Source organism: Xiphophorus hellerii, chromosome 15, assembly GCF_003331165.1.
Source record: "Xiphophorus hellerii strain 12219 chromosome 15, Xiphophorus_hellerii-4.1, whole genome shotgun sequence".
Taxonomy (NCBI): Eukaryota; Metazoa; Chordata; class Actinopteri; order Cyprinodontiformes; family Poeciliidae; genus Xiphophorus; species Xiphophorus hellerii.
In genome coordinates this window covers 23428635-23454352 of record NC_045686.1, presented here as the reverse complement: position 1 = coordinate 23454352, position 25718 = coordinate 23428635, and the positions used below count along the sequence as shown (strand labels likewise).

The 25718-nt window shown below is 38.1% G+C and overlaps 3 protein-coding genes across 4 annotated transcripts in view; 2 read left to right on the top strand and 1 right to left on the bottom strand.

Moving 5' to 3' along the window:
- The window catches only part of enah (ENAH actin regulator), a 123054-nt gene extending 114282 nt beyond the window's left edge, over nucleotides 1-8772 (bottom strand). Inside the window, exon 1 of the mRNA XM_032585114.1 lies at nucleotides 8396-8772. Coding sequence (XP_032441005.1) covers nucleotides 8396-8400 — 5 coding nt within the window. The 5' untranslated portion in view covers nucleotides 8401-8772. The remainder of the gene's footprint in view (nucleotides 1-8395) is intronic.
- Nucleotides 8773-12447: 3675 nt separating this feature from the next.
- On the top strand, nucleotides 12448-15844 carry srp9 (signal recognition particle 9). Its single transcript, XM_032585592.1, has 3 exons — nucleotides 12448-12640; nucleotides 12778-12846; nucleotides 14926-15844. Exons 1-3 carry the CDS (start codon nucleotides 12569-12571, stop codon nucleotides 15043-15045), a joined length of 261 nt encoding a protein of 86 aa, XP_032441483.1. The 5' UTR covers nucleotides 12448-12568; the 3' UTR covers nucleotides 15046-15844.
- Nucleotides 15845-16391: 547 nt separating this feature from the next.
- ephx1 (epoxide hydrolase 1, microsomal (xenobiotic)) lies at nucleotides 16392-25438 on the top strand. Of its 2 annotated transcripts, none has more exons than XM_032585590.1 (9): nucleotides 16392-16625; nucleotides 18885-19074; nucleotides 19167-19347; nucleotides 19421-19639; nucleotides 20603-20732; nucleotides 20818-21032; nucleotides 21136-21244; nucleotides 22550-22672; nucleotides 22877-25438. In XM_032585590.1, exons 2-9 carry the CDS (start codon nucleotides 18892-18894, stop codon nucleotides 23094-23096), a joined length of 1380 nt encoding a protein of 459 aa, XP_032441481.1. In that variant the 5' UTR covers nucleotides 16392-16625; nucleotides 18885-18891; the 3' UTR covers nucleotides 23097-25438. The 2 variants fall into 2 exon arrangements, with proteins under 2 accessions (XP_032441481.1, XP_032441482.1); XM_032585591.1 differs by lacking the exon at nucleotides 16392-16625 and adding an exon at nucleotides 16835-17177.
- The last annotated feature ends 280 nt before the right edge of the window (nucleotides 25439-25718 follow it).

Below are 25718 nucleotides of genomic sequence, written 5' to 3'. Positions count from 1 at the left end.
AAATTAGGCTTTTTGGAAATATTTCCAAGTCACAAAACCAAATAAAGGTCATATTGTGATAATCTTAAACTGTGCCACCAATTCATATGAGTTTTCAAAGTGACCAAAAGTCCCATAAACAGCGATACAGAGATGGCAGGGATGTCTAGGACCATCATGTAGGAACAGCTCACTCTTGTCACTAGCTGTGGTTTCCCACAATTCCACCTCTCCATGCAAAGCCAGTGATGTCAGTCACAGCAGCCTGCCAAACCCACAGAACATAGACAACGCCTCACAGGTTAAACACACACCTGGTCCGTCAAGCCCACACACTGTGAAAATATTCAACAGCCTGCTTTCACCTGTCACATTGACTGCTGAAGGCCACTATAGACTGATGGTGTTCAGATTCAGTAAGCTCAGCACACAAATAAAGAGTTTCTTAATAAAGACTTTTACTGGTGTGCTGTGGTGCTGCAAGGGTAAAGCACAACCCATGTATTTATCAGTAACCGTTGGACATGGGCACCAGGAACCAGTACCCCACCCTTGACAGCTCGTCTTTATTAAATTAGGTTCCTGACAAAAGACAGTGACGAACAAAACTCAACCCACACTGCTTCCTTCATCAGCACTCTCATCTATGTACCAGAAGAAAAAGAAAAATAAGGCACACTCTAAACAATTTTACTTTCACGTGTTCAAGTTAAGAGTGCCAAATATTTATATTTGAAGTTCTTATTTTAACAACTTGCAAGAAATTTCACTTTAATATTGTAGTTATAACAGATGGTTTCAACAACAATGTAATTTTAGAAATAATATTAAGCCAGCTGAAATTCAAACTTAATTTAATCTGCTTCATGTGATTCAAAGGCAATTTTTAAAAACAGGAGCTCCTTTGGTGCCCAAGATGAAAAACCTGTACAAGTCTTAGTGAGTTAGGAGGCTTAAACTGACAGCACTGTATAACTAGTTTTCATTTCAATGATTATTTCATAGACCACCTTCAGAAGCTCCACTAATAAATCAATCAATCATTTTATTTACTCAAACTGTAATTTTTACTTCAACTATTTTTTTTGTACTTTGTTTTTGTGAATTGCTGTTAAAAAACGTTTAACATTAATAAGTATATTTGGAGTAATAATAAAGAAATAGCATGCAGTAGTTACAAGTAGGTGTGAGCTTGTGTGTGAAAAGCTGCAGCGACATGTCAGAGGAACATCACTCCTAATCTGATATCAACCTCCGGCTGATTTATTAAGCATAAAGATTTATTATGCAATAAAGTGACATGGTGGTTCAAAATCTCCACTAATTATTTAGCTGCTAAACAAATTGAAAAGTTCAGTTTCTTGATGAGGTAGTAGATGTGATTTCTGCGCAACAAGTTCCCGTTCATTAAAACCCCAAATGTTGTCCAACTAATGCTCCTAGTTTGTGTTGATATACTGAGTCCATCATATAATTTGTATTCTGAGCAGTGAACAAGTTCCAGGAGCTGCGACTCCGTTCCCTAACGCTGATAAATTGATGCCAGAAAGAGGATAGAGGGTAATAAGCAGGAGATATGAGATAATGAAATGAGATTATTTGGATAAGTAAACAGTGGGAAGCAATTTGTTATTCAATTTAGGAATAAGGACAAAAAAAACAACAACAACAGAAGGTCGTTATTGGTTTTCCCATTTCTCCCTCATCCAGTTAAAATGCATCAATATGAAACACATGATTCTGAATCTAACTGGAACAAAAGTCTCAATAATTTGGTATAAGATAAAACATGATATTTATCCAGTTAAAAATAAAAAAAGATTACATTGATTAATATCTGATTTTAAAACATGAACAGCAATAGCAGCTCAGACCGAAAAAAAATATCAGCCAGGAAAGCTTGATTGGGGTATCTTGTTATGAGAGGATCCGTTAGCCAGATGGTTATTACTGCAGATCTTTAACATGTTACTGTGGAATATTGTCTCTGCTGCCCAGATATCGAGCTGTTAGCAGGTTATCAGACTGCAACAGTCTTCAGTCAGAGGCCTCTTCAGATTCGCTGCAATACTGACTGCTGCCTGAGATCCTTCCGCCCACAGCATCACCATCCACAACAATTCTTTGAAGATACGAATTACATCAACATGTCATTTCACTTTCGGATAAATAAAGTATTTTTGAGCTGAATTTGAAAATAGTATTTTTCTTTAAGTAAAATAAGCTTCCTGGTGGAAAGATGGAAACATACAATAGAAGAAATGAGTGAGGTGAATAGGGAAAGAACAATAGTGGAGTCAGCAAAAGAAGACAAATCACAACGAGAGGAGGTCACAGCTTTAGATTTTAGACGTTCATTCACCAACAGCTGCAATGCCAACCCAGACTAAATCTAACAGATCAATAAACTCTCTGCTATACTCACTGCCTTCTGAGATACAACACAATGCACTGAACATGACATCTTTTTAATCCAAATATTGAAACTGAATCAGCTCTGCAGGACCAACAGTCCTGAGATGGAACAGGAAACTTGGATCAGGTCCCCAGCACTTAGCTAAAAAAAATAATATGAAAAAATGTACTGTTTTAAAGGTACTTAAGGGAAGTCCATAAAAATGGATCTGGCATTCAGTGGTACATCATTTTTCCAGAATGGGGGAACAGTTTCCCGGATCTGCTCCTCTGAGAAAAGCTTTCTGCCGTCCTGCATGAAAATTTGTTTTAATTAGTAGCAAATATAAGTTTAACACAAGACAAGTCTGCTGGTAAAGACTAAACATGTAATTACCATAGTGGGACTGAACATTGCTATGACTACCAATTATGATCAAATTAAATATGAATATATTAACAGGGGAGTAGTATGCATTTTCCAGGCACATTCTTCCATTTTATATTATATTCACATAACTGTGATCTACAGCTGTTTTAAAAATACTGTAAAATCAAAACATAAAAGAAATTTAACTTTGCTTCATAGGTGTATCTGATGCTATGGTCTCGGTTTCTTTAAGAACCTCTTACTCTTTCAGACCCTCTGCCCTCTTTAAAAAGTGTAAATAAATGCAATTAGCATGTAGAGTACAGCTGACCTGTCTGAGCTCATGACTACATGCAGTGATAAAAGTATTAAATAAAAACTATTTTAAAATACTTTTTAATAATCAATTTTATGATGCCTCAAATAAAATTCAACAATACAGCATGAAAACATTTAAAGTCCATTTCACCCATCCCATGTTTAGAGTACCCTGATATTGTCATGATAACTGTCATGTGATTTATAAAGCTGATTTTTCTGCTAACTATAGAAAAGGATAAACATTCTTTATAAATTCTGTTCAACATAAAACAAATTCTTATCAGAACAAAGATATGAGCTTACTGAAGACAGTTAGTGTCCAGACTAATATTATAGTAGCTTTCATAACTTAAAGGAGTGTTATGACAGATTTCTGTTCAATAAGAAGAAACAACAATGACTGCAGTGTTTATCTTCTCAGTATAACTAAATTAGGCCAAATATGAAATTAGCCTCAGGCTGACCCTTCTAACATATCATTAATCAGATATTATGCTCTGATTGGCTGCTGTCCAGCTTTGGTTAACAAGGAAGTAGAAGAGGTGGTGGTGGAAGATGAGGGTCCAGTCCACATTAAGTGATGAAGAAAATGTTGCAGGCAGCATGCGGCTTGGCCTCAACTCCCATCACTCATCTGTGGCATGAAGCTGAAAGGGCTGAGAGGCGCGAGGCCTTTCAGCAATTGTCAAGATGTGTTACCTTGACACAGAACAGGCCAGTTGCTCTGACAGTGCTGCTTATCCAACTGCCAGAGATAAGCTGGCATCAGTGCTGCGTGTGCCCTGATACAATGCAGGGGAACAGAGTGACAAAGTTTAGATCCTCATGGCGTAGGAATCCACTCTGCCTCGTACCTCTGACCTCCTCAAACAAAGGTCTCAGCCATGTTTAGCCCAGCAGCCCCAACTATTGGAAACCGTGTTGCTCACTTATGCCACAGCAAGTTTTTCAATACCAACATTGGCAACATTTTTGAGTGGAAGCTTCATTTTAATTAAAAGCAAAAGAAATGATTAACTAGCTTTTGTCTAAAATTTTTGCTCTCATAGAGCACGACTAACTATTAAAGTATCCATGTATAGCACAGTTATTGGGCTGTCCCTGAAGCTAATAGCTAAACAGATAGTCTTAGCTTATGTCGTCTGGGAGGTTTACACCTTTACTGTTGGCTGCTGAACACTGAAATGTTTTGGGAATAATGGAGACAAACATTAATCAAAGGTGGCCCCCAGTTGGGGAGCGGGGGGCTATAGACTTAAACTTATGTCTGCGTCACAGCAATTATAGCCTCACAACCAAATATATGCTCTAGAAAAACATATTAGTAATATGTTTACCGAGTCATATAAAGAAGGGTGATTTGTATCACTAAACTGCACACAGTAACTGCATCTAATCATATTTTCAAATTTACTGAAGAGGAAAAAAATAGTAAGACTAATAATCCCAACAATACAGACAGTTTTAAAGGGTTTCTAAAAATATTCAATTGGAACTTATCATGACTACAATAAATATAAACTCCAGTCATGATAAGAATTTTATCACAATAAATGATGAATGATATAAGAAATGCTGACCCCAGCCTGCACAGCGGTACCACTGGAGATGAATCATGCAAAATGTCAACCAGGTACCACCATCCATGCTCAATCGCTTTGTTGTGCTGTTTACCTCTGACTTACAAACATAGCAAACTATGTCCATTTAAAGAAAGAACAGTTGTGAAGTTCTCCAGTAACACAGAAGTGAGACAAGTGCAAAAGAAATAACTTTCCCTTTTTAGCTGGGAAAGGCAGTCATCAGGCTTTCCTTAACTACAGACTCTCAGTTTTCTCTGACGTCTGAGCATACAGGTTCCAATTTCTTTTCCAAGGACCACAACAAATAAAATATGGCTGAGAATTCTTTGACAGACTTAATGTATTGATTAAAAATAGTATGAGTTCTGAGTTTTGATACATTTTACAAATGTGATTTTTTTTTTCAAGTTATGGTTGATTTTTTTTTGTGACTTTGTACAAAAAAACAAAAAAGACAAAATAAACATTTTAACAGAACCATTTGGAGACTAACTGCCCCAGTCTCCACTGAAAGTCAAGAGCAGAAGTCTGTCATTTAAAATACTTTATAGCTCAAACTAAAACTGACAGTAAATAAGAACTATGCATAATCTAAAACTGCAAAGATTGAAAACATAAAAACACAGGGCACTCTGAGAGCACCTTCTCCATAATCACCAACCTGGATGGTCCAAGAAAAATCAAAAGTTGCTACCTTCTTCCTAGTTAATGTCTGGGTTCAATTTTCAACTACATAAGCCGTTTTTAACCTGATAGATGAAGTGTGACTGGAGAACATTCATGTTATTACACTGATTCCTGGAAACAGTTCCTAACGTGGAAATACACATTAGGTGAGTTGAATAACTAAAGAGAAGAAAGGCTTTTAAAGTGAGATACATTTAGTGAAGATGAAAGAAGTTCATAAGAAGAGTGATGTTTCTGTGGTAACCAGTCTTTACTGGTCACATACCAGTAAGAGTGACTGAAGGTTTTCCAATAGAGTTAATGTGATGAAACAGATGTGAGAGCAGAGAAACATCAGATGCCCAGTAGGCTAACTGGGGGCAGTCCTTATGGGCTCAAGCATTTGGTACACACACACACGCACACACACACACACAAGTGTCTCCATGAGTCAGTTCAGACCAGCTGGTTCTGCCACTCGCTCACACACCTGTTACTCACTGCAGACACACACATTCATCCCATCTGGACACACATCTCTTCATTTAAAATACAGCAGGAACAACCAGTTGTCCCAACAGTGAATCCTCACCACCACTGTCACTGCGCTGCTTTTGAGGGAAGATGTGATCCGAGATGCAAAACAGGCCAAAAGTAGCAAATGAAAGACTTACCGTAAACTATGAGGGAGAAAAGAAGGAAAAGAAACAGCAAATGAAAAAAAAAGTTAGTGGTTTCAGTCCAGGACATGAACACAACATCCAGGTCTAAAGAAAAAAAAAGCTGTAGTGATTGTTTACCACAGTTTGGCCTACCAACAGATCCCAACATCTGGATTCAATTAAAGGCTTTTGTAAAGGGGGCCAGCCACAGCCACACTGCATGTCTCACTTCTTAGCACACACACTGCACAATGGACAAAACACGAAACATAAACCAAAGGCCGCACACTTCTATCGAAACCATTTTGCCCTTGAAGTTTGTCAGGGTAACATTACCACAGTTACAAGCAAATATCTGGCAAAAAAACTCCTCTGCTCCAACAGCCAAGTCAACAGCACCAAGGAAAACCAAGGCTACGTTCCTGGGGGGAGGCAGCTTCACGCAAATGAACAAAATCCAGCTTACAATCCTCCTCACTCTGACAACTTCATGTACGATTCTGCAGCTTCACACAGACCATCTCACTGTAGCATACAGTATGTGTGTCTTTAGCTCACAGGAAAAGAAAGACATCTGAGAATGATAAAGCTGTATAGAAAATGGACTTATGGGGGAATACTCACAAATGAGAGAAAATAAGGACTCCAGAAACATACTCCAAGTGCAATGAAATGAAATTATCACAGACCATACACTTTTTTTACGGTTTTATTTTAAGTGGAACTGATCTGCTTTAAAAATATTCTCCTCTGGCTCATGAAGAGACCACAGGCCTTTTAAAGTCCTTATCCAAACCTGCATTAAATGCTGTTTTACTATGGAGCTCACAAGGTTTTGGTATTTTTCTATTATTCAAATTGTTTAGTAGTTTTACACCTGAAATATTGTATCTGGTTTAAACTTCACTCATAAATGGACCCAATCTCAGCCCTTACAAAAATACAGTGATCAAACCTCTTTTTAAAAAAAAAAAACTACATTCAATCCCTCAGACCACAGGTGGGGTTCCTCAAGGCTTTGTTCTCAGCCCTCTTATTTAATATAAACATACCAGACATTGTAGCAAGTGTGCGGAAGACACATTTCTGAGTCACAACATAACTATGTGTCTACAATTTGAACAACCCCAAACTTTACTGAGCTTATTATGAAAAATGAGCACTCAGGACTCAATATAGTAAAAAAAACAAACAAACAAAATAAAACTAACTACAAAACATGCAAGAAACCTTGCGCGTTTGCAAGGTGTAACTATGATTCTAGCATACATTTCAAGAGCTACATAAGGCCTTTCACTTTTTCAGCAAGCTACCATATATTGCATAAATCTGTGATACCTTTCCAACTGGATACTAGGTGATGTTTTTTCCCACTGGATAGAATAATGAAAGATTCACCAGCAGCAAATCTTTAAAAATATTAACTGCAGCTTTTGTTTTTTGTAAATGCAAAAGTTACTAGTCAGTTCTCAGATTTTTTCAATTTAACTTTTTTATCATACACTTAAACAATCCTTCTGATGCACATTTGTCATTTAATATACTCTGTTGCTATAATTTTATGTAATTTCATGCTGCACTCATTAAAATCAAGAAGCCTGTGATTTAGCAAAAAAAAAGTAAGAAAGCTTTCGTCCTTCATTAGAGTTGAGCATACTAATAAAGCCTACCAGATGCTTCTATTTTAAAAAGACTGTATGCGAGTTAATTTAAGTAATTGGAATATACAGTATGTCTTCACTTCATTAATATTCAGTTCTTGTTCCCCTGTACGGCTTCATGTCCACCAGCATCGTCCCTGACTGAAACTTTGTTACTGAGCTGTGAGAACACCTTGAACATAAATGGCGTTTGCGTTCAGGGTAACAATTAGAATGTGTTAAAGGGCTACATAACGCATGACGTCAAATAAGAATCCTTATAAAGGTGCTTAGAAATGTGCGCGAGTCGTTTCTTTGCTGACAGAAGTCAGCTTTTGCCCGCGCGTGCGTGTGTGTATGTGTGTAAATGAGAGATGGTCATGAGGTGGCATCAAATGACCGTCGGCCCATCAAAGATAATTCCTGTTTATGCATTAGCAGAGAGCGCGCGCCATTCCAAACCTTTGCACGTTCACAAATGCAGCACAAACTGACTCACGTTGAGCAGCGAGCCTGTCGGTTGAGCAAAACTGCCGACACTCAGCCTGCAATAAAGCTGACGGAGCACGCCGTTTGTTCGCTACCAGCAGCTGAGGACAGCTGGTGTCCATTACAATTCACCACAAAATATTAAGCTAATGCTATATATCAGCTGGAGTTTTCCTCGCGCTTCTCACTAAGCTGCTCCGCGAGGAATCTCATACTCTTGACTTCTATTGCCCAAAGACTTCCATCCCCTTCATGTTTATTTCACCAAGAAAACACAAAACAGTTTCTTACCTCATGGTGAAGGTGTTGTCAGGTCAGAATTTTCAGAGTCCTGTGGCTGGACGACGGGAGGAGTTCTTTCGTAGTTTTAAAAAAAATTATTAACAAAACTTCGCCGCCACACTCGGTTCAAAGGAGACCAAATGAATGGGACTCCGAAGGCGTGAGAGGAGGGCTCACAGTTTAGAGGCTTGTCCAGTAAAAGTATATATAAAAATGAACATATAAAAAAACAAAATTAGAATAAAAAACAAGAATAGTCTATTCCTACATGTTCTAGACTCCGTTGCTGGTGTTGAGTCAGATGGAAGTAAGTCAGAATCCCCAGCGTCTCCACGGCTTTTTGACCGCTTCAGTCGGAGTGATGTGGCGTTGTGCCGCTCGGTTATCTGACTGATGCCGCTGCCTACTGGCTGCAACACGTGATGCGTTCAAGAGCCACCTTTCAGCTTCTGCACACAAACAGTTCGTGGATAATAAAAACTAAATTTGGTATGTCAGTCTTTTCTTGCTCGAATTGCTGAAATGTTACGATTTAATTAGCTATATTTAAATGCAAAAATAAATCCTGAATTTCTGTTTGCGCAAAACTGGAGGGAAAAGCAAATTTTGTGGAAACACAACATACGACTTCAATATAACACATGCCCGTAATGTTTAGGGAATATGTAAAATATGGAAGTTTATCTAGTTGCCCGAACCTGATGCGCACTGTCTAAATTCTGTCAATTCTTAGGGGAATTGAATGCACCACTTAACGCAGCTTGTTGGACGTAGCACGTACAGGTTGTCTCTGACAACCGTGTCAGATATCTGAGAGATGGGTCTAAATTTAATAACCACCACTGAATCCAGCTAAACAGGTTGTATGTTTTCATTTTCCAATGCATGACTGTAGTTTATTGGTTAGTAACGGCAGGGACTCAGGTGGTGACCCTCATTTTAGCTAATATAAACAATTCATTTCTATTTTCGATTTATTTCAGAGAACATCTAGTAGTTGCACCCAGTGATACAAAGTTTCCTTCGTAGGTAGGTGCCAATGTGTCTTGTCTTCTCATCAAGTTAATTACGACACTGTGAATATTTTTGCTAATTTGATTATATTTCTGAGCATATTCGTGCTTTGAATCAAGCAAAGAACTTAAGACAAACCATTATCTGTCTGATTCCATTAGTAAACTTGGGAAAATTCCCAATAACTCCACCCTAAGCTTAGTCGGAGACGCTGTCACACATCCAGGAGATGACATTCTGTCACAGGTGAGCACAAAATGCTGAACGACCAATAATGCACCTTGCAAAATTATTCCCACCCTTATACCATTTCATATTTTTATTCAGCAGCAAACCTGTTAGAAGCTGAAAAAGACTTGCAAAGATTTACCTTCCAGCAAGACAACCATCCTAACTGAACAGCCAGAGCTAAAGTAGGCTTGTTTAATCCTTAGATCAAAGCTAGCAATTAATTTGTGGCAGAAGATTGATGTTCACAAACATTCCCAATACAGTCCAACTGAACATGAGCTATTTTTAAAATAAGAATGGACAGAAAGACTTTAAATGCACAAAGCTCATAGAAATGTATTCCAAAAATACTGAGATTGGAACAAAAGTTGGTTTTAGAAAGCAATGAGTCCCTAGGCCTGAATAAAAATGCATGCCAAGCCTTTCAACATTTTGTGGCACAATTTGAACATATTCAAGGTGCATGAATACTTTTTCAAGGCACTGTGTGTGTGTGTCTGTGTGCGTGCATGCACATATGAATGTATATTTCATCACCTTTGTGATGAGTCCTTGAATGTTTTTATAATCTACAAACAAAATCTCAATGTAAAAAGATCTACATCAAACTATTTGTTTGCTCTAAAGTAAAAAAGAAATTATAAATAAGTGCTTTCACATTGCTTGCTCAAAACTGGATGGAAATACCATTTCCATTCAGTCTGTGGCTTTATCCAAGTCACAGACTTTATTGATTACAAAAAACTTCTTCATCCGTCAGTCTACAACTGTATTATGTTGTTCTCAGATCAACCTTTCACTATAAATTTACAAATGTTTTAATTAAGATGTTTGTTGCTTCTGTAATTGAGCTCATAAAATGCTTAGCACTCTTTGCTTTGTAATAAGATATATAGTGTTATCATCTAAAACAAAATGGGATAATCAACACCAAAAGAACACCCAGTTTGCACAGAAGTAGAGTGCAACCTTCCATGTACTTGTGTTATGTTTTCACCTTAAAATGTCTGCTATGAAAGAGGTCTGAAAAGTGTTCAATATGCAAAAGTCCATCTGTGCATCTACTTAACAGGCAATGAGTGCTGTCTCCACTGGTCCTTTACCCGACATGTCCTTTAAACATTCGGCACAATTACAATACTAGTTCTTCAACAAGTAAGTCTGTTCTGTAAACCATTTATCCACTCAGGCACCTAAAGAGGCTTACTAGAGCTAAAGTGAATTTGCATTGTTTACTGGCAGATTCAATTAAATCTATCAATATTCAAATTAGAGTAATAAATGTCATTTAAAAGAAAAAGAAAGATGTACAACACTTGGTAAAGTGTATGTCTTTAAATGTTGACATGTTACAATCACAAACCATGATGTATTTCTGTGGGTATTTTATGTTATAGACCATCACAAAGCAGAACATGACAGTTAGGAGGAGTTGAAAGAATATATGGGTTCCTAACCCTTTTAAATACACATTTTTATTTTGCCACAACAAACAGTGTGGAACATGAGACCAACACTGAACTGTTTGGTCAACATTTGAAGGCTGCAAAATACTTGATTTTGGAACTTAAGGAGGAATGGGGGGAGGGTGTAGCATGGCATTGTAACTTGACAAAACATCGTAAGAGGATCTTGTAACACTTTATTAAATATCTTAATTTGGAGAAAGAGTAATTAGAGTCCAAATACAAAATGTTAACTTGAACTCATGTTTCTGGGACAAAGTGAATACATGTAAGTTTAGGACTTTAACAAGAGTATCTCTGAGGTTCTAAATATACTACACGGTCAAAAAGGTTTTAACTGTGTTTGTGGGTTTTTCTTTTTCACAACAAGAATAAGTTAAGTAAAATAACATAAAAACACATTTTAAACTAACGAAAAACACACATAGATGTAAACATGTACAAACTTTCACAACAATGTTATTGTATTTGATAGGATAGACTGGGTGTATATATCTTTAGCTCTGCACTTTGTCATTTTGCCTTAGGGTCAGGAGATTATGTCGTAAGACTTGGAGGACTGGAGTGACTCACTCCACCTCAGCAGGATGCAACTGAGTCGATTTCATTTTTCTGAACTTTTTTTTTTAAATAGAAGAACCTCATGTTTCTTGGTTGAATTAGTTATTTATGAAACCCCTCTAACTTCGTCTGCCATCTAGTGGACAAGCTACGACTAACACATTTTGGTTAGATGTTAAAATCAAACATGACAAAATGAATAACGTTTGAAAAACATTCTTTATGTTTTGGAGCCTACCCTAAAAACTGAAATCATATGTCAACAGTAAGTCGCAGAGTGATTTTGAATATTTTATAAAACTTTTTGTATCTAGTTGAAGTGAAGTTTTGTCCATTTTCTTTTATTGTGAAAAAATTAAGTGAAGGGAGAAATTGTATTTCTCTTAAAAAGATGCAAAAACGAATAGAATTGATTCTAAGTTAGTAAATAATGTTTCGCATCGACCAGAAAATAGGATAATTGTGTTATGGTTTAATCGCTAGAAAATGAGCTGAAGATTAGAAAATATACGAGCTGTGAAGAAATTTTTTCCGGGTTACTGTCTTTTAATTCCTTAAAAATAAAAGCCTGTCTAATGCAGCTTACAAACGCAAGAGGCAGTTTTTCGAAATTTATCCAAATCGTTGTGTGACATTATGATAGTTAAAAATATAAATCTTATAGAAGTTTTCTGAAACAGTCTCTGTATTGCTTGAATCACAATTTTGAATGAAATTACCGAGTTGCCTATTAAAGGAGCTTTATTTTGAAAGGCTGCAGTTTACAAAGTGTGTGCCTTGGTTCCGCTTCGCTGTGATTGGCTAGCCTTTCTGCGGCTGCTGATGTGTTGTTAGGAATTTAGCAGCTCTACTCCGGTTGATTCAAACCGAGTATTTCGGTGCTGTTTTGTAGTTTCATCGAGTGAAAACAATGCCTTACTATCAGACTTGGGAGGAGTTCGCTCGGGCAGCAGAAAAGCTGTACCTGGCGGATCCAATGAAGGTAAAAAAAAACATAAAATAAACGAAAGATTTGCTTGAAATAAGCGCTACCGGCTAACAAGCTGCTTAGCTGGCGACGTGTTGACGCCGAGTGCTGACTCTCCTGTTTAACTGTGGAATCTGTGGTTGTATGTACAGGTCAGGGTGGTGCTGAAGTACAGACATTGCGATGGTAACCTCTGCATCAAAGTCACAGACAACGCCGTGGTGAGTCACAAACAGAACCCAGAGGACCAGGGATTAACTTTTAACACCGCAGTCTGGGGAAACTCGACCTCGTGAAGTTAGCTTCTGATTCGCAACATCCTTAGCTGCTATTGCACAACTTTCAATTAGCTTGGACTGAATTGAATGAATGTTTTACAAACTGAGCTGTGGAATAATCTATCTGCCTTTAAAAACGGAAAGAACGACCCTTTACTACTTTATTACCTAGCCCGTGGGGTTTAAACCTGTGGGTTACTTTGTCAGTGTTAATTTAATCTGGACCACTATTATAATTAACTGAAGAGCTTTGACCTGAGTAGAATAAACAGGAATGATTGCTTTCTATTGGTCAGTTTTATTGACTGACGGTTTTTGGGACAAAAACAAGACTACACTTGATTTTCTCACCCTAATCTACTGTGAGATAAAAAAAATTGCTAAATGTTGCAAACTAAATGTGTGGTTTTCATCTGTGAGGTAGGGAAAATCAGAAACTTTTCAGTATCACAAAGGTTGATTTGTCTGAAACTCACTGGATCACCATGGTAACACAGGCTGAACTCAAACCCTCCTCAGGATAATCAGGTAATGATTATAGAAGTTGTTTGTAAGAAGTCCAGCCTGTTCCACATCTTCTTCTAGATCAAGCTGAGTTTTGGACCGAAACTGTTATGGCATCAAATGTATTGATGCTTGCCTCACATTAGCAAACTTTTGAGTTCTCAATTGATATCAAATAAATGTATGATAATTAAGAAAGTATTATAAGAGTTCAAGTTGAAATTCCAGACTTAAAGGCACAGTGCAACCTTACAAGTTTCTCTTGTTTAGGTAGGACTTCTACCAAAATCTCTCTCTTGCTGGAAAGCTAGAATCTAATGGATAGATGAAACATACATTTTTTTTTAAAATTCTAAATTTTCTGAGTGATTGAAATTGATGTTATTTACTAACCTGGTAAAAATCAGCCCCTAGTTCTGCGCTTCACTTTGTACAGAGGGTCTGAACCCTCGACTATTGAGAAACGATTGCTTGCTGGATGCATAGACTCTGCAGAAGTTTTAAATTTTACCCAATTGCTAATATTTGGCTGTGACATAATGCAATCGTTTGATACTATGCAGTCTACCAGACATTGCCTGTGCACTGTGAAGAGAGAAGTGCTGAGCAGAACACAATGGTTTTTAATGTTAATTCAATATTTACAAGCGTGTCTTCATTCTGCCATTGGTAAACTACAATGACAGTTTACCATTGTAGACTGCCATGGTGCAATTCTAAAACTACAATTCTACAATGCAATGTAGTCAAGACTGGCAACAGATAAACTGAAGTTCAATCAGAGAAATCGAGTTCAATTGGAGAAATCTCAGACGGAGCACTGAAGGGAGATGAGAATCCAGCAGAATCACATTTAAAGTAAATGACAAGGCTACTTATTCATTTAAAATTGACAATATAAATGTGCAAAATTGAAATATAATCTACAAGAGGTCCTATGAACCAGCCAACAGTCTGGTAGTTATATTCTGCAGAAAGACTGACTTTTGATTTTAATTTGACTTTTTTCATCTCACCACCCAAATGAAACTTTTTGTTGTTTCTCTTTAGGAAAAGGAAAAAATATTAACTATTTGTAGTTTCTAAAATTGCTTGCCTTTGGTCTCTTTTAATGTATGTAAGGTTCATTCAGGTTGTATTTAAGGTAGTTTTTGTAAATGTTTTTGTAAAAATATCAAGTTGTATTCTTCACCTAATTTTCCTTTTATGGCTGTGTTTGTGCGGTGTATTTCTTTCTTTATTCTGCATATTGTATTCCAATTACGGTAGGTTGTGATATCTTTAGTTTGGATTTGTAATTTTCAGTGTTCCGCTGCCATCCTTGGCCAGGTCTCTCTTGGAGAAGAGATTTTTAAAATTTTTTATTTTAATGAGACATACCTCATTAACTAAACTTACTTCATTCATTTAAAATGTAACTAGTGAAGCTTTTTATGCTACTAGTCTGGTACTTTTTGATCGATTCCTTTAAAAGATTCCTGTCTCTGGCCTCATGTCCCATATGTTCTGTCCTTACAGTGTCTACAGTACAAGACAGACCAGGCTCAGGATGTGAAGAAGATTGAGAAGCTCCATGGAAAACTGATGAGACTCATGGTGTCCAAGGAGACCCACAGCGGCTCCATGGAGATGGACTAACACGCCCTGGATGCACTTTGCTTTTGGAACGCCGGGACTAAGTTCAGAGGACTTGTTTGTTGTTTAGCGCACAGAGGCACCAGTGGAGGAGACTGAGAGGCATCGGTCACTCAGAGGGGATGTGGAGGGAATAATCTGATTGGCTACACTGATGGAATAATGTCAGAGGAGAGATTAATATTCAGTGTATGTATTTTTTCTCTGAGGATTTTGTTTTATCCCACTTCTCAGTACATTAAATACTATCAGATTTTGTTTTCAGGCATTCTAAACACACATCTGATGGTATTAGTGGTATTAGCAAGCCAGTATAGGCTGTTGAGATGGTTAAGGAACTAGAAGACGATGGGAGGAAAAATATCTACTTTAGAGGAGGCTACATTTCTTTTCTGTTTTCAGGGGGGTATATGCCTCTATGATTTCATTTTGATGCTGTATTTGATTTCATTTAGCATTTTCCTTATCTACTTGTGCTCATACGAAGCCGTTTCCTCCACAAGCGAGGAAGAATCCAGTTTTTACAGAGAAATCTCCACATCTCCGAAAGCCAGAGTGATTTCAATAAATTTCTATTTGCTCTGGTATAACCGACATCCCTGCTGTAGTTTTTCTAATGTTAGCATTGTTGCTTCCTGATGCTACTTCCCAGGTGAGAATAAGGAGTCCCAACCCAGGAGACGGCATGTGGAGTCAACAGTCCTGAGATGTTTGGTCAGTTATTTCACTTTGTGACTACAAAAAGCCCAAATAACTGAACCTACAACAGAAAATTACAGAAATAAAAGGATTTAAGGAACCAGCTGAACCTTCTGATCTTTGAAACAGACAAAAACAAATTTAGATTTTTGGAAGAGAACGTTGCACATCAATGTGGTTAATAATATCATCATAGTACATCTGTAGGACTATTTTGACGGTATACCTTGTAGGCACGACTCCTTAGATGTTCCAGCATAAAAAGGTAAAGACACGTTTGAATTATAAGCAAACTCAATTATCAGTATGCATGCACATTCAATTTAACGACATTCTTTCACACGATAGTCAAATGACACACTGGACACGCAGCATTTTTTTACACGTGCATCTGAGGGTTAATTACATCATTTATTCCGATCAAGTTCAGCAGAAGAAAAATAAATTTAATAAAAATAATATTCTGTCATTGTTTTTATCTAAATGATTCAACTCGAATGTATAATATGCATTTGATATAAAACGTAAAGTAGCCATTCTGATTACTGTCAATTGGAAAATATAATTTAGTTTTTTGATGGAAAAATATGACTTATTGTACTTGTACCACAGGTTGAATACATCACAAAACACTACATGTCCCATCATCCTCTTCTCAAGCTCAGTTTCCAAGAGGAAAAACTCCTGCGTGTTTCCTCCTCATTTCGTTCTCAGTGCGATTTTTGCTGTGTGGACAATATGACTGAATGTGAGAAAGTTCTGATGTAAAGAACTGCAGGAAGAAAGGAAAGGAGTTTGGGAATAAAACGAGCCTAGTTTTCCGGTCTGTCCACCGTGCCCCGTCTGCCTGGGAACCTTCCTCCTGCTGGTCTGTGGGACTTCAGGTAAAAACCTTCCAACTTGGGAATTCTCCTATGAATTAATAAACAGTTAAAGCTGTTTTCTCTGTATTATACACGAGGCGAAATTAGAGAGTCGTTTAAGTCCTCAGAGACAGTGTTGCATTTACTGGCCGTAGGAACACAACTTCAATGAAACGTCCATAGAAGAAACAGCTGAACTCTTCCATCTTATTCTAGTAATAACATGTTCGGCTTTGCATTTGCAGGGTCTGCCTTTAATATTCATCGACTAGCTAAATGTAAGCAGGGGAAAATATGTTGTTTTGTTGTAGGAGTTGGTGTGACTAAACTTTTAGCCCTTTTTTAATGAAGGGCAGTCTGTTCGAGAAAATAGCCGTGGATATCCTGCATTCAGGCTCCAGACAGGTCACTGAACTGCGTCACAACGACATTCCCAGGGACTGAGGAGGCTTTTCTCTCAACCTTCGCCCCTGTTCCGCTGGTTAACTGCAGAACTTGAACGTCTTCATAGAAACAGGAATGATTGGGTCCGTGTTGGTGCAGAGAAGCTTCGTCATGCAGCTCTCAGGCTAGGTCAGTGCTGGCCTGTAATCCCCTCAGCTGGTCCCAGACACAACAACACGGACTCTGTTTCGGTCCACTCAGCCTTCCGCTGGGTCTGGAGCCAGAGAAGGATTGTGGCTCAGCTTTGGGTCACACCGCAGACCCATGGTGTCGCTTATCCGGTTAAACTGAGTTAATCTCTGTCTGAAGTCGTAGAGACCTTTTTCTCAAACCCACAAATTTTTACTTTAGCTTAAAACTGGTAAAAGTTGGATTTTTAAAATCACACACAACATAAAACTAACTAGTGATCCTAAGTCTGCATCATGGTTTTTATCATAACAAGTGTAATGCTATTTTGATTTATTTTGGCACTAGTAAATTGTAAGTATTGATGAAAGTATTTATAGTATTGTTACTTTTAGTATTTTCTTCTGGTTCCATAAGAACATCATTTAAAGTCATCCGTCCACCCAGTCATCCATCCTCAATGTGTGCAGCTTAAATGTATCAAAATTAAACTGCATCTAGCTACATCTAGCATTTATATCCTGTCTTAGAAACCAGCTCTGAATGATCAATAGTTCATTGAAGTACTATCAGGTATACTGGTATCAGATTGCAAACATTTTACAACCCAGTTCAGCCACTCCTCTCTCCAATAGTGGACCAGGACTATGAAAATCCAAGGCAAAAGACTGATAGGGGCTACTCCTTCACAGACTTGCTGCTCACAGCACATGAACCAGCTGTATAGGGAGCTGGTCCTTCAGTTTCCATGGTGTTCTATCTGGGATCATCAAAACCAGGGAGAGTTTAGCGTCTCCATACAACTCTAGAAAACTTGGCATTCTCTGCTGCCATTCAGAGTAAACAATACACCTAAAGAATATGGCGCGGTGTTTGACACAATCCCCAGAGGTCCTTTAAAACTTTATCTCTACCTCCATGTCAAAATCATACGATGCCTAGTTTCGATTCAAGTTCCATTTATACCGACCGTGATTGTCATTTAAAAGTAAGAAAATAACCAACAAAATATTAAGTAGGAGATTTTTTTTTTTTTTTACCATTTTATTAGTCCAACATTTTTTTGAAATATAAACTGAAAGTTACTCCCAAAAAATACCTAATAAATAATAAAGTAAGATACATTTTCTTCATAATTATTCACAATTGCTATTCAGTTAAAGAATCTTTGATTACTAAATAAATAAATGGGACTTGGTCCCTATGTGTACTTTCTGCTAAAATAATGATAAAAATCTTGTTTATTGGTTTTGAGATTGTAGTTATACCAAATTATTTTGACAATTTTCTTTCATTAAAAAAATTAACATAACATAACCTTAACAGTTAAATATGTTTTATTTAGAATGGCTAAAATGTGTCCTTGGTAATACATAATTTTTTATATGTTATTAAAATTTTTAGTATTTATGGTAAACATCATATTCACACCACCAAGCATTTACAAGAAAAACCTTATTTCCAGATTGTATTGTCTTTTATCAATTATTATATGGAATGTTACGTGGACTTACTCCCTTTATTATGCAAACATTAGTGTGTAAGCTAAAATTAGCAAAAATGCTAAGGTTAGCTTATTCTGTGCGCATCTTGTGTTTCTAGATTATTAAGTACCGTCTTTCTTTCTTATTGTGTCTTTTAGTGACTAAATGAAGGGTTTATGTACAACTTTATGTCTGATTCTGTTCATATTTAATTTCTCTGCAGAAGTACAATGTTCACAGCACTGCTGGTTGCCCTGGTGATCGGAGGATTGATTATCTTCCTGCTTCAGAGGCGCAAGAACCAGGTTCTGAAGACCGAGGATGGCTGGTGGGGGGCTGGAGCGCCCCCTGAGGGTGAGGAAGACCTCACCATCCGGTCTTTTAAAGTAACCACCACTGATGAGGAGCTGGAGGTGAGCTAATCAAACGCACCTTAGACCCCACAGTATCTTCTCCAGATCTTCATCCTGTCCTCCCTCTTCCTGTTGTCCCTGTTGTCTCCTAGGACCTGTACAGGAGGATGGACCAGACCCGTCCTGTTCCCTCCTTGGAGGACAGCCAGTTTCATTACGGCTTCAACTCCCACTACCTTCAGAAGGTGGTCTCTTACTGGAGAAAGGACTTTGACTGGAGGAGACAAGTGGACAAACTGAACCAGTACCCACATTTTAAAACCAACATTGAAGGTGAGACTTCACAGCTGACACGTTCATGAGGAAGCTACACAGATAACCTTGACCTCTTTCGACTTCTAACCAGGCATTGACGTTCATTACGTGCACGTAAAGCCCAAGACGGTGCCTGAGGGGACAAAAGCCATTCCCCTCATAATGGTCCATGGCTGGCCCGGCTCATTCTATGAGTTCTATGGACTGATCCCCATGTTAACAGAGCCTTCGGATCCCGGTCAGCTTGTGTTTGAAGTGGTGTGTCCGTCCATTCCAGGCTACGGCTTTTCTGAAGCACCACGGAAGAAAGGTCAGTTTGGAAGGACTCATGCCGAATGTTGACTCTTAATCAGTATTAGAGAGCTAAAAGTATCGTGGCAGTTGGGGCAGTACACCAGTAAAGGTAAAGGTAACGCAGTTACCATGTCAGTTTCATGTCAATAAAAACAAGGTAAAAGTGCTGCTGGGCCCGAATACTCTGGTACAAGCCAGGTGGTGTGGAAATAGGTTTTCAACCATTTGTTTGACCTACAAACACTCAGCCAGTGTTTGTGGGTCTGGGGGACCCTCTGCATTTTATTGTTGTTATTAAACAAACAAAAAATTTTTACCATACAAAATACTTTTTAAAATACAAAAAAAGTTGTTCACTTTACTTCAATTGCATCAATGTAAACATGCTTGGCTTTTGTCTTCTAACTTTGACATAAAAAACATTTTGTTCAAAAAGAACCAGTTCCTGTTTATTATGACAAAAAGCTGTGAATTAAAAGAAGAGCAAAATGTCTATTCAATATGCAAGTAAACACTTATGTTTACCTTTTAATGTGTCTGTAAGGCTTTATGATAAGTTATTTTTTTATCTTATTTTTACTTTTATTAGAAATTCCACCGATAAAGAACACAAGTTGAACATATCACCCTAGGAATATGAATGTATCAGCTGTGACTCGTCTGGCACATTCACATAGCATCAATGTTTCAACTTTATCCAGAAAACCAGGTGCAGAGGATTCACATACACACAAACATCCTTGTACTTCAATCAGTCTGACGTCTTTTTATTGACTCCCATTCATCTTAGTTATTACATTTATGCCTAACCCAGACATTGCCCATAACCCTAAACATTACAAGTCTATTCCTAACCCTAACCTTAACCAAAACTTCATTCACCCCATTCCTCTAAACCTAACTAGTAGTAGAAGGGTTGTAGTTCTCAGTAGAGTTTGCAGTAACTGTAAAGTTTCTCCCTCTGCCCTCGTATGAACAGGTTTCGATTCCGTTTGTGCTGCACGCATCTTCCACAAGCTGATGAAGCGTCTCGGTTTCCAGCAGTTCTATGCTCATGGAGGAGACTGGGGCTGGCTGGTCACCACTAACATGGCTCAGCTGGAGCCCAAGTATGACTCAATGACTTAATGACAGGTCCAGCTTAGCTACGGTTCACACAACTCTTCAACATCTTATTTCCTTCGCTCTCCTTAGAACTGTTAAAGGTCTGCACGTGAACTTTGCTCCGCCCTCCAAGCCGGGGCTGCTCGTGACTTTGTCCATCGTGCTCGGCCGCCGCTTCCCTAAGCTGTTCGGATTCACTGAAACAGACGTAGAGCGACTCTACCCCTGCATGGAGAAGCTGGTGTTGGAATCCATCAAAGAGTCCGGCTACATGCACATCCAGGCGACCAAACCCGATACAGCTGGTAAGAACTGATCATTCAACGCATTTTCTTCTCCCTCGTGTCAAATGTTCTTGAAGTCTTTTGTTTTAAATCCCAAATAGCAGTGATTGTTTTGTTCTGTCAGGTTGTGGGCTGAATGACTCTCCTGTCGGTCTGGCTGCCTACATCCTGGAGAAGTTTTCCACTTGGACAGATCATGACTTCAGGAACCTGGAAGACGGAGGACTCACCAGGTTAGGAATAGGTGCTAAAGGGAGACATTTTTCTCATGTTGAGTTAGGGATGGAACAGTAAATGTCCAGTACATCCCTGTCAAATCGACACCAAACATATAAAGCCTTGCTGCATACCTGAACTCCTGAAGAAGATTTACAGTATGTGTGGAAGGAGTCCAACTTCAAAAAGTGACACCTAAACTAGAAACATTGCACATCTTTCAACAGCAAAATGTAACATATCTTTCTCTGCACTAAACTATTACTATATTACTCACCTGAAACATCGTCAAGCTGTATGCAAACACCACTGATACTGGAGAAAAATTATGTTGTGTCCAAATCCAGCTGCCCGGAGCATCCAGTCAGGCCAAAATTAATCTGTCATGTAAGGAGATGAATCTCCAAGGATGAGAGCTTGATGTTTGATGAGAGAGCAGACCTGCATTCAGGTTCAGCTAAATACCAGGTGTGGGAGTCCATTAACATCTTTAATTGAGTTAATCACACGGACTGTAATTAATTAATTACAATTGCATTTTAGTGTAAAAGCCACATATAAACTTCTTTAGAAATGTCTGGACGCTGATGACATTAGCATTGAAGGTGTCTGCGCTGCTGCTACATGCTTAGCATTAAGAGGCTATTTTAGGTTTGATTAGCTTCACTGATAGGCTAAGTCCTTTTAGCACAACTTGGACACAACAACAGTCTTCTCCAGCGTTCCAGCAGATTGTTTTCTGAAGCAGGGAGTAACCCAGTGACCAGAGGGTCAAGAGAAGCGGTGTTGTCATCCATCGTTGTTGCTTGCTGATGTTTCTTGTGCGTCAAATTTACAGGCGTACCAGATACACAATACAAAGGTTCCGGCTCAGAACTTTTATTTATTTAAAATTTTTTGTTACTTACATAAGATAGAGAAAATGCAATTAATTGCAATGAAATATAATGTCTAAGTAATTAATTAAAGTCTTGCACCTACTAAGTACCAAAACAATGATAAAGTGACTTAAATATGGACCCAGTCTTATTTAAAGATTTCTAAACAACAGCTCACTACATTGCTGTATAATTCATCTGTCCAAGCATTGCAGATGTCTGCACTTTATTCATCAAAAGAAGTTCAATCAAATTTCCAGTCAGTTTTACACTCTTTTATTTTTTAGAACATATTTAATTAAGATTTATTTCAGATCTGTTTACTTCTGACTCTAGTATATTTTTTTTTTGTTGTTTTTTGTTTTTGAATGAGGCATAATTTCTGGGCACCATTCCACCTCCAGATGTTGTTATCTGAGTAAAATCCTGATCCATTCCTTACAGGAAGTTCTCTCTGGATGACCTGCTCACCAACGTTATGATCTACTGGACTTCAGGCTGCATCGTTTCTTCAATGAGGTTCTATAAGGAAAACTTTGGCAAAGGTCTGGACGTGCCCCATGCTAAGTGAGTGATAATTCATCCTGGATCCTATCCAGTCCTTACATTATCAACAGACCACTGCATTCCTCCCTGAAATTGATGTCAAGAAAATCCAGCAAGATATATCAAATCAGAGAAATCATGAAGGCTTTTAACGTTCAAACTATAAAGTAATTCTCTGCTTTGCTGGAGGGCTGTTGTTATTATTTGATTGCTTTCTGTTCCCAGGATACCGGTCTTTGTTCCCACGGGCTTCGCCTGCTTCCCCAACGAGCTGATGCATACGCCTAAGCTTTGGGTCAAACAGAAATACCACAACCTCGTCAGCTTTTCTCCCATGCAGCGCGGCGGTCATTTTGCTGCCATGGAGGAGCCCCGGCTGATGGCGGAGGACATCCAGCAGTTCACAAGATCAGTGGAGGAGATGATGAAGAAGAAGAAGGAGTAGAAGGTTGATGGATAAGATGCCAAATGTTTTCTCCTGCTTTTAGCCAAGAGAGGAGGTGATTTTTTTTCCCCCCTTAGTGGAATCAGAACATTTTAGTGGACTATAATAACACATATTTGGGGCATGTAATATTCAAATACCCACACACATCACACACCTAGCTGTCAGATGAAAGCAACTAAATAACTAGAGGCAACATATTACATTTAATTGTTGCATAAAGCACGTATTTCAGAAAATTTGTTTACATAAATCATTATTTCTAAACCTTTCCTGTTCTCCTTCAAACACGGAGTAGTAAAACTGACTGGTTTTAGAGATGGTTTGTGTTGGTAGTCCAGCTGTTTTATGGATATCTAGGCACTACAGCCTGGAGTGTTGAAAAGAGTAGAGTGAGCAGCTGCAGATGGGATGTCAGGGGGCAGCCAGTGTTATTGTGTTGACAGCATAGACAAGGTACCAAGCATTCCTCTGACTGATAGCAGAAGTCCTCCACACTCAGGCCACAGCCGTGGTAACACTTGCTGACCAGTCAGGTTTAATATTCAGCCGTTTAGATGCATTTCAATCTTCCTGGAGTCAATTAGAAAATAGGAGTGGCTCTAACTTTACTTTTACTTTTTATTAATTGACCAGGAATTAGTGACCTAAGTAATTAATTAAAGGGGCCGTATTATGCAAAATGTACTTTTTTTTAGCTTTATATCATGTTATAGTGTTATTCCCTTATCAAACCGTATTTGGAGTGTTACTTAGATTCTTTCTTGCATGTTTCAGAAATAGTTTAGTCTCCATGGCAACCATTCAGCTGTGCAAAACGCCAGGTTGGCCCTAGCTCCGCCTTCGAGACGCAACTCCTCCTCAGAGCTGCAGTTTCCACGTTTCCATCTCACAGAGCAGCCACAAGTTCCCCACTCAGCTCCTTCAGACCAGCCAGCAGCAATTAGCAAACACCTGTTGAAACTCATCTCAGTGAAACGTTGGTAAAAATGTTGGTAAAGGGTTAATAGAGGAGTGTTGTTGTGATGACTTCCAGAAGGCGGAGTTTCAGAAACAGCAGGAGTTTTTAAAGAGACAAAGGCCCAATTTCAAGGCATGAAATAATAAAGTCAAATTTCTTAAGTCATATTTGATATATGTAGCATTTTCATAACAACTGATAGTAACAGTATCATTTTATATCACAATCAAGTGACTGTGTCTGGAAAATTCATAATACTGAATCTTTAATGAGTCAAACAAAAGTAGATAGATCTTATCAATCCACTAACGATTAAATGATAAGCGACCACTTTCTTAAAAACCTGAGTTTTTGATTGTACCAAGAGGACCAACCATCTTTGCATAACAAGAAGGGCTAAACCTTTCATAATATGCTGAATAAAAAATAAATAAACATTTTAATTTTAACATTATTTGGCGTAAAATGTATTAAATGCTGACTGAGTAAACAGTTTTTTGTTACTGTTCTGGAATGGCCCCGCCATCTTTATTTCTGTCTCTGGCTTTGCTTACGGATGACCAGCAGCGCCCTCTGCTGGATGGCGACCACAGCACAACCTCTAACAGAAGGTCTAAGTGGACGTTATCAGTTAATCATTTAGCAGCAGTTTCAATAGATTACCAGGAATGTCTTATTGAAAAACAGTATCTCTTCTACCAGAGAATATTCATTGTGATGAGTGATACAAATCCCCGACATAAATTTACAGATAAACACAATAATCACTATTAATTCTATTTAGTTTGTCTATTTAGTGCCATTTCACAGCAAATGTCGACTCGAGGCACTTTACAAAAAAATATTTCAATTGAATCATACATTCCAATTGATCCTAGTTATATAATATGAAGGTATAAATAATCGCACAATAATTTCACAATAATTACTACAGTATATCTGCTGTATAGCAAACCTGCTGAGTCATTGTTATCTATTGACAAGTCCATTTCATAATAGATCTACATGATCTTTAAAGCAACATAAGCTTGCAGTGGTAGAAGATACAGTGATGAAGTTTAGAGTTTGATGAAGATTTGAATATTCAATTATTGATCACTTATTGGAAACAGAAGAGTCTTACATGAAGACACTTTATATTGTTGAATGACATATTTAGATGATTTACTTGAAAGTGAATGAAGGCTATTTTTGTTTTTCTTTATTAATGAAGAGTGCAAAAAGTTTCCAACATCAGCATTTTTTTACAGTAGAAATATATTTGAAATATTCAGCAGATTGTGAGTTTTACTATTTCAGTAGTTTTATGCGAGTCTAACCCAGACTTTTAGCAATGTGTTGTATACCTTCAGATATAATAAAACTAACAGTGTGTTACTGCTTTGTTCTCACTATTTCTTTTTGTCTCAACAAAACTTACAGCTGAATGTTAAAGTCTGACCTCAGATAACCATCCATCCATTTTCTAACACCCTTGTCCGGGTGAGAGGCGGGGTTCAGCCTGGACAGGTCGCCAGTCTGTCGCAGGGCAACACAGAGTCAGACAGGACAAACAACCATTCACACACACACACACACACACACACACACACACCTAGTCATGTTTTTGGACTGTGGGAGGAAGCCGGAGTACCCGGAGAGAACTCACCATGCACAGCATG